General features: G+C 40.7%; 2 protein-coding genes across 5 annotated transcripts in view; one reads left to right on the forward strand and one right to left on the reverse strand.

Annotated features, from left to right (window-relative positions):
* LOC144195480 (Fanconi anemia group C protein-like) overlaps positions 1–2,379 on the forward strand; it is a 25,959-nt gene extending 23,580 nt beyond the window's left edge. For both annotated transcript variants that reach the window (XR_013326094.1, XM_077715160.1), the window contains one exon: positions 1,778–2,379. The gene's annotated coding sequence lies outside the window, so the exon portion shown is untranslated. The remainder of the gene's footprint in view (positions 1–1,777) is intronic.
* The window catches only part of LOC144195479 (aminopeptidase O-like), a 68,777-nt gene that overhangs the window by 6,544 nt on the left and 45,812 nt on the right, over positions 1–16,421 (reverse strand). For all 3 annotated transcript variants that reach the window (XR_013326093.1, XR_013326092.1, XM_077715157.1), the window contains exons 15-17: positions 6,814–6,930; positions 1,989–2,075; positions 1,771–1,914 (exon numbers count right to left, since the gene is read on the reverse strand). Coding sequence is in view for 1 of the 3 variants with exons in the window: in XM_077715157.1 (XP_077571283.1) it covers positions 1,774–1,914; positions 1,989–2,075; positions 6,814–6,930 (345 nt within the window). In the remaining 2 variants the exon portion in view is untranslated. The remainder of the gene's footprint in view (positions 1–1,770; positions 1,915–1,988; positions 2,076–6,813; positions 6,931–16,421) is intronic.

The following is a 16,421-nucleotide window of genomic DNA, read 5'->3' on the forward strand; positions in this document are numbered from 1 at the left end:
ATGGTTGCCATGGAAGCCGGTTGGGTCAGGGCTGCGTGGTAATCCCTGGCAATGTGATTTTTATCATAAGTCACAAATCAGCACGCCAGGAACCCCCGCAGCTCGGACAACGCCACACAATTTTTTCCCCCGCTGGAAAATCAGAACTCGACGTGAAGGGAAGGGAAATCAAAGTCCGGCGGAGACTAATCCGGCGACGTGCCCCTCATTGAGAGGACAGAGTAGGCTTAAAAAAAAAGAAAGAAAGTAGACAGATATATGTGCTTTCAATGGCCTGTTCTGGTCTCAACAAATTACATTGAGAAAAGAGGGAAGGGGGGACGTAAAAACAAAAACATTGACGTGGCCTGGAGTGGCTTCATCCATCATCTTAATTGGACCCAAGTTAGGAACAGTGTGGTCCACATTTGTTGACACAAACTTCAGTGAATTCTTGTGTATGCTTTGGCATACGTGGACTCCAAAATAAGTAGTAGCCTCCCTCATCACTGGCGTGATGTGCTGATGGGAAACTTCTCCATAACGAGGCAGACAGGCTAAGCACTATCCCACCACGCCGTGACTTTCATTATCCTTTCCCGTAACGCTAAAAGAAGGCGGTTGGCCCTGTGCTCACTACGCCAATCCCAAAACCCAAACTTTGGAGCTTACCAAGGCGAGTGACACGAAATAATTCCAAATGAATAAATGTCAGTTGTGACAGGAAGATTCCTCGGGGTACGGACATATGCCAAAAGACACTTTTACCATCTTGGGCATCAAGCTGTCTACTCGTGTGTGTGTGTGTGTTAAGCAGTGTGGACGAATTAAAACCAGATTTTGAGCTCAGTTTGAGACGGACCTGTGTGTGTGTGGAAGCTCTCACGTCAAGGTCGTCGCCGCAGAGTGAGTCTTGAAGGAAAATATTGATCAAATGAGCTACAAGTAGTGAATTTTAGTCACATTTGGTCACTGAATAAAGAAGTAACTGAAAATGTGCCCTAAATCATGGGAACGAGTAATACGTGAGTGACCCAGTGCAGCAGAATGAGTCACAGTGACCCATATTTCAAAAATGTGGTTTTGGCAATGTCAAAATGGGAATCTAATTTTTCCAGTGACATATCAGCCATTTTGTTATGACCTTTTAGCTCAGAAAAATTGCGCTCAGAAAAATTGCGCCAGGAATTTGGGTGGTCTGTGTATCCCGTGTTTTGAAAATGAAGAGAAAACAGACTGGCCACTCTTTTAATACAAAAAAAATTAAATATTTATTTTAGTGCGTCTATCTTGCTTTATTGGCTGATCTATTTAAAAAAAAAAGCCTGAATTGAACCGAGCGGATTTTATGAGGGAGTGTAAGTAAAGCCAGTCACCAGAAAAGCGCAGCCCACACATTTGCTAATCTCTAACACTGCTTGTCATGGCAAGTGTCATCTTGATTAGAAGGCCAAAACATCCAAAGGCTAGAGTCTGGTTTGACTATTCAAATATTTTACAGAGGAAAAATTCTGGCCACACACACGGCAGAGGACATTTAGGGGTCAAGGGTATTATAAAATGACACCAAGTGATCCGCTCCCCCCGTGTCTCAAGTTTCCAAATTCCTTGTCTAACAATCACATTCTGACATGGGAATGTGTCCGTGCAGTGTATTGTACCTCAACTCGTTAGCTGCCATTGGCGGCAAAACACATTCAAAATGGATTGGAGGTGAAACCCCACCAATGGCAGTAAAACAATATGATTTGCAGTTGATTGTTGTTCCCAAAAGGCAAAAATCAATATTACCGTTCAGAGTACCATCTCTTCCACCACTGTGCGTGCCGATGGGTCCATTTCCTCGCCGACCAAGGACAGACAGCGACGAGCAAGAGCTTGCTGCTCGGCGTCCTCCTGGACCATCAGCTCACCGTATAGATACACCCCCATTGCCTAGAGGTGCACAAACATGCCATTTGATGTTCAAACTGTGCTTGGGTTGACACCATAGTTGAGAAAATATTTACTTGGTCGTGAAGCAGGAAGTGCTCCACGTCAACGTATGCGGGAGCGTGTCTGTGTTTGACCGCCAGCTCGCACCAGCGATGTCTCACCTGCAAGAAAGAACACTATGACATTGACGCATTGGGCTGGCATTAAAAGTTATTTATTCACTACTTATTTATTGATGGTTAGTATTATTTATTTATTATTTAGCTGTTTGTTGTCATCTGTGCACTTCCCTACTCATGACTACTTATTAAGTCAATAATCATTACTTATTTATTTATTGGTTATTGTTATTATTTATTGTCTTATTCTCTGTTTGTTTGTTGTTGTTATTGTGCATTTCATGTAGAGGCTTTAAATCCTATTATACTTTTATAATGACAATAAAAGCATTCAATACATACTGTACATTTTGTATGTTGATTAATTCACAAAAAAAAAAAATGTTTAAATTATTTTTAATTAAAGTAAAAATAAATAGAGTGAATTGCTAAGCCGATATTATTTTTTAAAAGTATTTGAATGCAATTTTACAAATCTATTTAACTTTAGGTATAAACAAGCAAGTAATACCGAACAGGGGGTGTTAATAAAGTTAATAATGACAATATACAATAAAGTCCAATCTGATGAAAGTAGTTGCTTTTAAGGATTGCATGTGTCTTCCCTGCATTAACTAAGAAAAATGCACCCTTACTGGATTGTCTATTTGTTCATCCAATGCTCGTAAGAAATAAAAACAAATTGTAAAAATAATAGTAATAATACAAAACAGGTTGTTAACTAAAAACATAGCTCTGTAACCCATTCACAACCATTTACGATCATAGACACCCATCTTTTCAAACGGATTGGCAGGCCATGGGTTAAATGAGTGATCAGTTTGGCAATACAAATTTTACGCAAAACTCCTAAAACAGCATTTCAAAAGGAAAATTCCTTGTGTGCTAATTGCTTCATAAGCCAGAGTCCGCAAGCAACCCAATGAAGTTGTGACAGGGCACTCTCTTGGCTCAAGCCTGGCAGGATGCCAGGAAAACACTTTAAGCGGAGTTGACGGCTCATCTGCGCAGAGAGTGTATTTTGGCACCGAGATCGGCCCGCTGCAGTCAGAACTTGACGTGAGAAGGTGCACGCACGCATGACCTCGTCAAGGTCAGACGCCGACCTGATTTTTCAAGATGCTCCTCAGGAAGGAGGAGGATTGATTGAATAAAATGTGATGCTCGACATCCGTAATAATAATCTTAAGGTGCTTTTTGCACATGGTCTCCCCCTGACTCATGTTTAGAGGCCCGTCGCTGCGCGTTTAGTGTCAGCTTGACGTACTGGCTTCCGGCAGCTGTTGCCTTGGTCGATTTTACATTCCGGGGGAGAGCCCAGCGCGGCAGCTGCATGGCGCCCAAGCTCCTCACGTTTTTATTTTATTGTATTTTTTAAATTAAAGTCTATCCCAACTGAGTGCCCCTTTTGCACGTTCACATTCCTCCATTCATTAGTGCACTGTGTTGCATTTTTATCAATGCCATCCTGTGAGAGACGCTATGGTAATGTATGAAAACATTCTGGGCTAATATGAAATACCAACTTTTTGTTGATGATGTGACCAACTCTGTTTTTAAAATGCAATCTTCATCTGGCTATATCAAGTAATGGGCTCATATTATATTTATCACTTATTAAGTTAATACAGATAATAGAAAAATATACACTAGAGTACCACCTCAATGTTGTTTACATATATTATGTATTAGACCTTGACAGCACTTTTCTCCAGAGTTCAAAATGCTTTCAAGCACAACCACAACAATAACAGCCATTCACAACACAATCACACCACATTCTAAATGGGAAGAAGTCAGAAGATGAGTCTCAATAAATTCATTTTTTAAGCCATTTAGGGACAATTGTCTATTCAAGCGATCATTTGATCATACAATACAAACAACAAAAATACTATTAAACTTAACTGCCATGGTTTTGATGCAGGCGTGGGCCAACCATTCCACAAATGGCCGCAGTGGGTGTAGGCTTTCGTTCCAAACTCTAAAGAGAAAACCTTTCCACCAATCTGGTATCTTAAAGTACAATCAGTGGATTGCAGTCAGGCGCTTACAGTTTCAGCAAAAACGCCATTGGTTAAACTGTCTTTGCCCGATCATTTGGAGCAAAAATCTGTACCCTCAGCTCCCCTTTAGGACCGGTTTGCCTACCCCTGTTTTGATGTCTAGCACGCTAAACTGTAATACGAGTACAGTGGCTATCGCACATGAGTTTGTGCAACAGCTGGAAGACAACCTGTATTCATTGCAATGCCGATTTCTACTACGATTCTCACCAAGTTTGGACAATATCTGAGTTAAATTGGCAAACTAGAGGGACTGTTCCCTCTATCTGCCACAAAATATTACACAAATCCTCTCTGCGACAGATCCAATTGAGACCTTCAAAAATTATACGGCCGCTGATTAGTTACCAATCCACATTAAGCCACTGAATTTGTGCCGGTCGGGACAAGGGCAAAATGATGTTCCCCTTCCAAAAAAAAAGCTTAAAAAAAAAGCTTCTTGTGACATTCTTTGCTCCTTTGTAATGGGAGAACTCGGAGTTATTCTGACAAAACTTGAGAAATGGTTCTACAAGAACTGCTTTGGATCCATCTATTGTATTTAACCACATAGTCACTTTCTGGTCATGTCACATCTTCAGCCTTTGCCGGTTTCCCCTCATTGATTCGGACTGCAAAAAGCCGAGCGCTGGTAGGACAACTTGAGGCGGTACCGCATTATGAATCAGGCTGGGATCGATTGCTCTGCACTCAAAGAAAAACCCAAAACTCAACCGAAGACATGCAACACTATGCTGTTGTTTTGACCCCAATAATTCCTAAGACTTTAAAAACAGATGTGTCCACCACGTTGGACTGACCTTTGACACAAACCTATGTTAAATGCACATTCCGGCACATGTGTGCGAACACACACAGGCACTCAGGCTAGTCATGACATGCAACTCATAGTACAGAAAGCAGGCGAAAGTCACGCAGCAGGGTCTCATACATGCGGCCACATGCTCCAGTCACTCGCACGTATGTAAATGCGTGGTCACTCATATTGTCCCACGGGCAGACAAGTTGTGGGCACCCGCCCCATTTCCTTTCAGCAGCATGAACTGAAAAGTGAACCTTCGCACGCAACACTGGCAAACTTTTCTGATGACTTACTGCTTGGGCACTAAAACAGATGCTGAATGAGCAAACCTTTCCGGCACCTTTCACTGACAATAAAGCTGCTGTGACAAAAGTGAAGGGCATTTACGAAAGTGTTTCAATTTAAGGCTATATGATGACAAAGACATGCACTATCTAGCGTTTGCTTTCTTTTCCACCACTCCATTCATCATCTTTCCCTCCTTAATGAAATGTAAGCTCTATAGCTACAGAGATATGTGGAAATTTCAGTCTAACTTGGCATTTTCTTTAAAAAAAAATGCACCATGTATAGTTTATCTAGAACTACAGTACGCACATGAAAACACAGTTAATGTGTAAGGTCCAGACACTGCAATAAAGATTGCATCTAGAGGCCCAACGGTCTTGTAAAGGAAAGATGCAGAAGAAGCAAACCAAGAATGAATCAATGTAGATAATGAACACACTCCTCCGGATGAGAAATTTGCCTTGGAGAAAGATGTGTGTGTGTGTATTTGCTTAAGTGTTTCTCCATTCCAGATCATGTACATAATGGCCCCGTATATTTTAGTACACACTCAAGGTTTCTCCTGGAAACTGTAGACTACGACTTTCCTCCCGTGTGCTTGGGAAGTTTAACTAAGTGTGGAGATCTTGGACGAGGACCCAAATTTCAATTGGATTGCTGACAAAGACCATAATGATGTGGTTATCTCATTTTCTTTTTGTGACCCTAGGTGACTTGAGTGTTCCAATTTGAAGTTTTCCCAAAAATATAATTGAATTGATTACTGCGATTATTTCATGTCTATTGAAGTTATTATTAGGAAGTTTTTTATGTTTGTTTTGTTTGTCATTGTTAGACAGTGGCCTTTCTTAGCAGATGATGCGGCACCAGATGTGCGTGTCCAAGTAGTACTTTTTTTAAAATAAAAAACAAATTGCAAAGTAATATGTCATAAACACCAATGTGGCAATATGACTTTCAAACGCTCTCAAATTTTCAGGATCACAGTTTGTGCAATATTTACAGTTTAACTATTTAAAGGACAGTGCACATCCAATCCAAAGATATCATTAGATTAAAAAAAATCACTGGTAGCACATCTTATATGTATGTTAGCAAAACAAATAAGAATTAAAGAGTCATGATTCATGCATGAAGGGAGTCTACATAAGCGGGGAAATTTTTTCACGCTTATTTTATCAATATTTTATTATACAAGTACTGGATGATGCCACAAGAGGGTTGTTTGTTTGACTCTTGTTCAGCATATTCTAACTTTAAATTCTACAGCCTTTAGTAAATTCTACTCATTAGATCATGTACAAAATAGTTAGTACCACTGCCGGTTGCAGCAAAGAACAAATAGAGACGAAAAGTAAAGCACGCGCACACTCCCGCGCGTGCACGCATTGTTAATAGCACCATTAAGGATCTTTGTGCAGCACTAAAAAAACATGACGTGCATACTTGTGGGGTTTTACTCAGTAATGGCGGCCGTAAAGAGGAGAGTTGCTATTACGGGGAGAATTTACTACGCATTACTCAGCGCGGTGCAAGCTGGGTCGGGCAACGAGAGAAGACCTTGCACTCGTTATTCTAAGAGACTGTGTGTGTGTGTGTGTGTGTGTCTTTGTGTGTATCTTACCTCAGCGTCTTGGCTGTGCAAGTCATAGACGTGAGCCAAAGCATGCATGGTAGATGCGCTCAGCTTGGTTTCCTCTAAGAGAAGTTCCAAAAGCAAGATGAGTTGCTCTGAGGTCACCTGGTGATGAAAAAGATAGTGTATCACATTAATGCACTGTGCATAAATTGCAAAACACTCGTCTGAATTGAGCAGATTGCATACTTGCAAAAACATTTTCATTTCATGGCATTTCCCGAAAGTTTCATTTTTTTTTCTCGGCAGAGAGACAAAACACATCAATATAAGTCAATTAAAGCTTCCAATGCAAGAAGCATGGAGATAATAGAAGTGAGCCAAACGCGGTAATGAAATAAATATGCTAAACTAAGCGCATCCCTTGCAACTAGGGGAATATTAGGCAAAAGCGGAAGAATTGAGCGTAAAGAAGAGAAATTAAGAAAGCAATAAAAGTGTTATATTTTTAATAAAGCAGAGGAAGGAAGTAGACTTAAATGCTCCTCCTGAAGGGAAAAAGCAACCGAGGAAAACCCTCTTCAGAACGACAAAAGGTTTAGATTTATTTTTTTCTGATGACAAATGCCACAAGGGACGTTGACAAGTCAGCAGCGAATTGAAAAGATTATTCCTGCAATAGATGTGGGCAGCGATGTGCCGCAGTGATTCAGACTCCTCTAGGGAGGGTACACTCTCAACTGCCAGGCACCTGCCCTGTGAGGTTCTCCTTTTGGGATGCAATTAATGGCTCGGGCCTCCATAGAGGCTCATGTGAAAGGAGGCGTGAGAGAGTGAAGCACAACCAAAGAGAACATTATGCCAAAAGACTTGAAATGTATCCATTTGAAATATACGTCCATTCATACAATATTGTCCATTCACTTATCCTTCCAGCCACTCTACCAATTTATATCAATTTTCCATAACACTGGTACTTATTAATATCTCGAGTGAGTTGCAGTCTATTGCGGGGGATGCTTTTGGAAGAGATGGACCATTCAACAGGCAATAGCTGGCCATACATACACAAATGACTATGCCCACTCACACCTATGGACAATTTCAAGTCTTGAACTGAACATAAAAAGCATGTTCTTTAATTTCGAAAAATGCCACACCATACAGGATTTGAGGCAAATGTGCTGAAAACTATATTGCTCAGTATACATCTACTACCCGATCCTTCCATCATTCATCAAACCATCCAAGTTAGCTGTGCAACAAAACCACCAGTGCATCCCTAATTCCAACAATCTGTTCCACCACCAATCTTTCTTTATTCCATGCTTCTTTAATCAAGTCAACAAGCCACCCGTCCATTCCTCCAATAATCTATTCTGTTTTGCATCCATCAAGTCTCCCAAGTCACCCATCATCGTCGCTTTTATCAACCCATCAATTTCACTTCCTTTTCATCTAGCCAATATTAACCATTTATGAACAATCTATTAACCTTTCATACACGTACTCCCGCGATCCTTGCTTCTATTTATCAATCCACCCAACCTTAAAAAAAATATTGATTTAATGCCTCACATTTTATCCACACCATCGTAGCTTTCAACAAGGCATCAAACTCCTAAATTATAGTAAATGTACTTACACTTGTACCTTTCCACATTCACAGCACTTAAAGGGCTTTGGCACTACATTATCATTTACCTACTGATGAAGCACAATCAGGGGCAACGTGGGGATTGGTATCTTGTAATCTGGTAATAGAACCTACAACCTCTTGGCTGGATAATAAACTACTACTTGGTCACTGAGCTATGCCACCCCAAAATTAGACAAATTAGACAAGAGTTCACAAACCATCTCTTCACACTTTGTAAAACTGATCCACCCAAGAAGACTCTGGTTATATTTCAAGCCATTCTTCTCATCTTACCACTCCAATCATCACCAAACACACACCCAACCATGAAACCAACCGCTACCATCTGGCAAGCGCTAAATACAACCCATCCACCAACAATGATCTTTGTTTCTTCCTTCATCTTTAGATCAAGACAAGCATCCTTTCATCAATCCAACCACACATGCATTCATGTATCCCATGAAAAGGAAAAACCTACGCCTAATTCCCATCTAAAGTATCTTTGCACGTAGCCGAGGTTCACACAGACACACACTGGAAACCATTTGACGTGAAAACATGATATCCAGCCCTCGTTTTCATCTTCCCTACGTTCTTCCTCCATAATTTAAAGTGTGAGTATTCTCTGAAGTATAGAGCGCCCATCTTTGGAGGGTTTCTGTGGGGCCCACCCATGATCTCTCTCACCCTCTCACCCTTTGAAAAGTCTAAAGCAATAAACCATAGTGGGCTCACACAGACACATACACACACACACACATACACTAGCAGTGAGTTTCTGGTGCACCCCTATGAACACATGCTGCTAATCAATATGTCTGCGCCACTGTCGCCATAACAATTTTCCAGCCAACAATAGCGCACATAAAAATCTCAATGTTAAAAAAGTGACGTCAGTTATTCTAGAATGAGTGTCAGTTTTTCCTCTAAACCTTAGATATACAATATAATGAAATACGGCAGAAAACCTTATCAAATCTTTTGTTTATTTTTCCCCTAAATGGATGCTACATAAAACATACCACTGTTAGTATTTTTCTTGCTGTGCTAACACAATTAATGGCCAAGATGGGTATTGGATTTCCTTTATTTTGATAATACCATTTTGAAATTATATCCAACAAGAAAGTAGACAGACTGGCTATAAAGTTAATCAACGTCCCAGAATGTAAGCATCGGTGCACATAACTTGGTTCAGAATAGTCACCTCATCACCGAAAAGCATCTTTATCATTCATCATATAATTCCTTTAAAAGATGAGTAATAACATAATTTTGGATTAACACTTCTTTGTCTGAATATTTTCGTGCATACATGACTCCTTTTGCCTGGTGACCAGGGTATCCACACTGCTTAAACGGGCCCGAATGATTGTTGTGTTAAGTAATGGCGGATGCCCTGGTTACCATGAAACATTTATACGTTTTTAGATAAAAGAAGTTGGCTGGCTTTCCTTTAGGTGAAAAAAGTTGTTGTTACTGAAACTGAAAACATACTATAAACCACATTTCTCACAAAAATATTCAGGGATCAAATTTTTAATCAGTTTTTATCAGTTACTACCTTTAATTCTTTAGTTTATTTATTTATGTATTTATTTCTAAATCGGTAAGATGAGGCATTTGTGTTAAGTGCATGGAAACCTACGACTGTTTTTCATACTGTAAGGTGCACTTAAAATCCTTCTTTTCTGCAAAATATACACAGGACTAATATAGTGCTTCGCATGTACGGATTCTGGTTGTGCTCAATGACCTTGAACGTTTTTTTATTTTAGCACAACTGTATGATATTGCTCCTGTAAAGTGCTGAAGATACATTCTTCCATCAAACACATCAATAAAACAAATAATAAACACATTAAGAGAATCAATGGTACAGCGGTTCTTTGACCTAACATCGGCGCAGGCAACATGGGATCAATTCCCACTTGGTAGTTGTGTGAATGTGAGTGCGAATGCTTGTCTTTCTGAATGTGTGCTCTACAATTAAGTGGCGACCAGTCTAGTGGTGCAGTCTGCCTTTTGCCCAAAGTCAACTGGGATATGCTCCAGCTCCCCGCAACCATGACAAGTATCAGCGGCATTGAAAATGAGTGAATGAGTAAACATTTTAATAAAGGAAACAAAAATTGTCAGGATTAAAAAAAGGGAAAAAAGTCAAATTTAGTGCATTGGTGCACTAAATGCACTAAAGCACTTTATCATCAGGTGCGCCCCATGTGTGAAAATAAACTTGTTCATTGATGGAGTGCTTTATAATCCGGTTTGCTTTATAGTCTGAAACAGACGGTACTGTGACTGCCAAATTACATGGATAGCAGCATAACACAAAATGGACTCTTACATACTTTGTACTCAGATTTGCTTGACTCCATTTATGATTTGCTGCTGATTAGCATTGCTTGCATTCTCTTTGTGAGAGTGTGTGACGCCGAGAGAAAGCAATTATGGGAGAAAGGTGAACTCCATTGCTGAGTGCTCACTTATTAATGAGAGAGCTAGTAGAATGGCAAACAACCATTTACCAGCACACAATCTCCCCCCACAAAACCAACATTTTATGCTATCCTTGGGTTGGGCAGAACCGAATTGTCGTTCATAAGACAATATGCCCCAACTTACACAGAAAATGCTGACACGATGGCAATCAGGTACATATTGAGCCAAGACTTGCAAACCTCTGGGAAATTTGCTGCTCCTTTTCGTATTCCACACAACAATGGCATGCACACAGCGATTGCCATAACAACAACAAGTATAAATGTGTCTATCACATACTTCGTAAAAGTCAAAATAACTCACGTGTTGTAAGGGACCATGGGAATAAGTTAGACGATCTTCACTGTTCGTTCATGCATCCAAAATGGAGAGGACCCCCTTAGTCTTCACACGCACACAAACAGTTGAAAATACAGGGTAGACTAGGATTTGAGTTGGCCTACACTTGAGCGCTCTACTATCAGAGACAGTCCAAAGTGATTTAAAAGGGTTGTCCAGATGAAACATTTCAATCCTAAATCTGTTTCTGGTGCTCGCCAGCAATCCATCAGCATCTCCATGGCAACAGCACCAAGTCACGCTCTGGTTTGTACTGTAAATAGCAGAGCGAGCCAGTAATGACTCGAAGCTCTGATTGATCTTCAACTTGTCATTTTCTCCTTTCATTCATTCACCTTTGTCTTGAGGCCATACATGTGTACTGCAGGTAGCGTGCAGGTAACCCATAACATGACAATTTGTCCAAGAGTAATAAATTACATGATAAACAGACGCCTATTGTAACTCAATGACAAAAGCCTTTCTGCAAAAAAACTGATACCAATACCCCGGAGTAAAAAGTCAAGGCTTGACGACTCTCAAAATCTATATAACAACTCCACAAAGCATGATGGCATTGCGCCTTTCAAAGGTGTTTCGAATGCTTTCTTTCTCTGCCTGCAGGTCTGCTCACCCCAGGGGAGAAGTACACTGCTTGTTCAGTCATAGCGCATTAAAGGGTTTGGAGACGTTGAATAACTGTGACATTATAAAACCAAACTGTGATTTCTGAGAGGCCATTGACTTGGGTGTGTGTGTGTGTGTGTGATGCCATTCAGCCGCTTGGCTGCCTTTTATTTCTGTCTGACCACAAGCTTGTAAAAAGCCATTCTGGCTCCAACAGCTAAAGGCCTCAGCGTACGTGTCAGGTACTAAGGTTTCACCCTTTCTTTCCCCTGAGTCCCTTCTTTTTTATCTTTCTCGCCCACCCCCGTCACCATGGCGGCCTGCCCTCCGGCGACAAGCCCGCTACTCGTCACTCTCCCCCTGTCAAGCGAGCTATTGTGCGGCCGTGTCTTATTCGACCCTGATTTAAGGCGACAAACATTCATCTTCTTTAACTGCTGTGGCGTTTGCCGGTCTTGTCGAGAAACAGTGTGCTCGGCAGCTGTTGTGATTTCATGCGGGGCATGACAGAAAAAGTGGCATCACAAACACTAGCACTTTTAATTAGCCCGTAAGTGCTCGATAAGGCTGCTAAGAATTTAAATGCAGGGGGAAAAAATGGAGCAGATGGTGGGGATTAAAAGAGCAAGACGAGAAACTTTTAGTCAAATGATGCAAGGCTAATAAATGTTGGCAAAGGGTTAGAGAGTCATCCTCGTCTTTTTTCTCCATTGTTATGGTATCTAAACCCCAGATAGTATAGTCATAGTAAAGTTGATTAAATAACCATGCTCTGGTGTCACGTATTGCCAACATGTCTCTCTCCTCACAAAAGTGCTTGCAGAAGCATGTGTGGGAGAATTTAATAAAAAGGTACAGCGAATAGGATGAAAACCTATTAATATAAGTCTATAAATATGGTAAGTGGCCAGCGCAAAATAAAATTCCCAGACTGCAGGGATATGATGCTGCAATCTTGTGGTTTCACATGGTCCACGGAGATGTTATGAAAAAAAACGAAGAAGAAGAAAAAAGAAAAAGAGGCTTGCTGACATCACAGGATTTGCAAACCAATTTTCTGGTAATGGGATTGGAGATTGTGAAAGGTTATCAGTGAGTTGCAAGCTAGCCATTGGACCCGTGCTATCATCTCCTCAGACGATATTTACACCTGCTTCTGCTGCAGCACTGTGATGATCTCATAGACAGTTCTGGTCACAGACTGATGACTTCGGCGATGACCTACAGCTGCTGTAATCTGATAGTAACGAACATCCGGCTTGCTTTTCGTTTGAAAAGCGCTGTGACAACATCTAGCTGAGGAACTAGTTTAGTGCTGTATATTTTTTGTTCAAGACACAGAAAGAGAGAGAGAGGCCTGCAGCAACAACAACACCAAGCTGCGATCAATGTCGCATTGATGTGTTGTCTGACATAGGAATGTTTGCCTCCATACCAACATAATGGCAGGGTAAACATTCAAAACAAAAACACAAACATGCCAATCAACTTGACCCATCTGGAAAACAAATGTCTTTCATTTCATTTCCCCAAAACATTTAAATGGTTTGCTTAAGAAATCCCGCTACAAAATGTTGCTGGACAAAAAGCCTGCCTACACATCCATTAGGCAGCAATCAGAACAAGCAGAAGGATAAAGTATATGCCTCTAGTTTGACAAGTTCCTATTATTTTTATCGTAAAGCCAACTCTGATAAAAAATGCTCTTACGAAAATTTCCCACCTGATTGTTTACTTACTAGGAACTACAACAACAACAAAAATTGCGTTAATTCTTTTTACTCTTTCCCATGACTGTAATCTTCTATGGTCCCTGCAACCTCATTCTGTAAGGTAAGACATACGTTTAGTGGTGCGTTCTTTATCAGATTCATTTGTGATAACGAAACACCTGTATTGTGTTTGTGAAAGCCGCTCCCTCATTCCCTTCTCATTCTCGTGCATTTATGGGGGATTCACGACATGTGCTAGTACATGAGTTCCCATAGTGCCCACGCCTTGGGTATGAGTGTATCCCGCTGCTTTGGCCAATCACAGAAGAGAACAGGTTCAACGAGGGGTTACCAGTCAGAGGTTAAGCTAAAAGAAATGCCGCTGTGCATTCTGCCATGGGGAAAGACCATTTACAATACCAGCATGTGCACACCAGCAGATAACTTTCCATCAGCACTTTGCTCTTTTTTGTGTGCAGCTGTTGTTATGTAAAATGATAGCTTCTTGCAGTCTGGTCCCGATCGGCAAGGCAATCGCCACATTTTCTCTCCTGTTTATCACCACTCTGACTCAATCGTTCACACATGCACGCACACCTCCAAAACACGTGGGGAGTTTAATTAATCTCCAGCACTATGTGAAACTCGCCAACATAACCATCCCCAGCGAATGACTCCCTCAGTCTCCAATCACATCCATATCATTGTAATCTGCGGCTCTGTTGCCGATAGAGACAAGAAACTTCACAGCTACCCTCAGGACGCTGGTTTTTATCTTAACACGTTTATTCCAGTTTAGCTCTACCAACTCCCCTGCAGGAAAGGCTTTATGTCTTGTTTAGTCTTGGGAGTCTGAGACAAGAAAGTGTCATTTCCACTTTACAGCTCTTTTGAAAAGGTGTAAAAACTCGTAAATCCAATTTTCTTGCAATTTGGGGATTGAATGTCCAAGCGGCTACCAAGTATTGTTGAATTGAAGAAGGCTGACAGCTTGCTAAACAAAATAGGTATTGTTTAACAGGGCAAACCAGTGGAATGCATTTGTTTGGTACTTTAACTCAGGGTTCTCCAAACAATTCAAGAAAGGGCTGCAGTGGGTCCGGGTTTTCGTTACAACCTATAAGACCTTTAGACCAATCTAGTATTTTAGAAGTGAAATCAGTGGATTGCAGTAAGGTGCTTCTTGTTTCAGCAGAAACCTCATTGATTAAACTCTTTCTGTTGGATCGGTTGAAACAAAAACCTGCACCCACAGCATTTTGAGTTTTGTGGTGGCTTTAAAAAAAACCTAAAAGACATTTTATGGAAGAAAAAAAAAAAAAGAAAAACAGCATTTGCTACACAGTTCGTTGTTCCATTCCAATGGCGGTGGTGTAACCCAAGTCCATCAATTACCTACACATTTTATGGAAAAAGAAACATTGAGCCCATAAACATGAAATTAAATGAAAAACAGTTACCTAAATCCAGCCCGAACTGTCAGGTAAATCTTATGACACTAAGCAAATAAACTCCAGTGCACCCCCCACATAGTCAAGGCTCAAAACCCACTGATTCATTCCTTTGGGGGGTAGGGAACATATATCTTTATGTATACTACAAAGTATTCACTGAAGTATTTGTCGAGTTATTTCACCGCCAAGCCTGAGGTAAATGAAACCATCCAAACTCAGGGCATCTCACCAGAATTCACAGAAATGCTAATCTTTAATTCAGTTATCTCCCAGACACTTAACGCCCTGTCGCTTTCATAAATAAAGTGCTCAAAGGTGAAATGTGACTAAAGGCTGAAAATAAATGCACTCCTAGCTTTAATTTCCTCCTGTCATTTGTTCTGGCCTCAGATACTGGGGGTGGGGGAGGTAAAAATATAATCCCTATGGGGTGAAAAGAAACATTGGTAACCTCTGGCCAAGCTGCAGCTTCCTTCAAGGAGTAAAAGATAAATATTTGCAGTGGTGGGTGCTGTTCTTGATAATTGCTGAGGTTAAAAGTGCACAGACAGGGGGTGGGGCATTAACAATGGTTTAGCCTGGGAAGGTTGCAGGTTTAAGACCAAAAAAAGCGGGGATAGAGTGCTACAGATTCTACAGCACTACTGTTGGCTGCCTTTATAGGGTAACTGGAATGTACAAATATGTGTTACATAAATTGTTTCATCTGGAAAGGTTGCAGTTTCCATATTAAACATTAGAGAAGAAAACCAACTACAGTCTAGAGAGATTCTGGCCTGTATAGCAATTTTTCCCAACCAATGTCCCACGGCACACTGTTGTGCCAAGAGCAAGGGTCACGTGTTCCGTAAGAAATGTCAAGAAATCATACATTGTAATATTCTGTGAGGAAAAAAATAGATTAAGAAATCAAAGTTGTTTCGTGCATAAAACCAGAGTAAAGAATAAGTATTTACAGGGAATTAAAAACAGTTTTTGTGCACTTGGAAATACTCATTTAAGCAGCTTCACATGATGGGGCCATTAGCCAATGGCCAAAAAGTGCTACAAGATGAGACAAGGAATAAAAGTGATAGAGGAAAACATATCAAGGGAAAGTCAAAATGTTTTGTTTGCATTGTTATATTAAAAACTGGTGACTCCTGGGGAAGATAATCCTTCTGTCTATTTGTCGTGATAAGCCCACATTCAGCTTTGCGCCACATGATAGCCAAGATTTTGGAGCTGCCTGTGCTTGGCACGGACTCAATGGCTTCACATGAGTGTGCCTGCCTGTCTAACGAGATCCTAGATTACAACAGACATCAACGGGGTGACAGACTTCAGTAGCCTTAAGGACAACCAATTCCAAACAAAATATATTTTTTTGGGTTCTTGGAAAAAAAACCTGCAAGTAGCTTT

This window comes from Stigmatopora nigra, chromosome 4 (genome assembly GCF_051989575.1).
Source record: "Stigmatopora nigra isolate UIUO_SnigA chromosome 4, RoL_Snig_1.1, whole genome shotgun sequence".
NCBI classification, from domain to species: Eukaryota; Metazoa; Chordata; class Actinopteri; order Syngnathiformes; family Syngnathidae; genus Stigmatopora; species Stigmatopora nigra.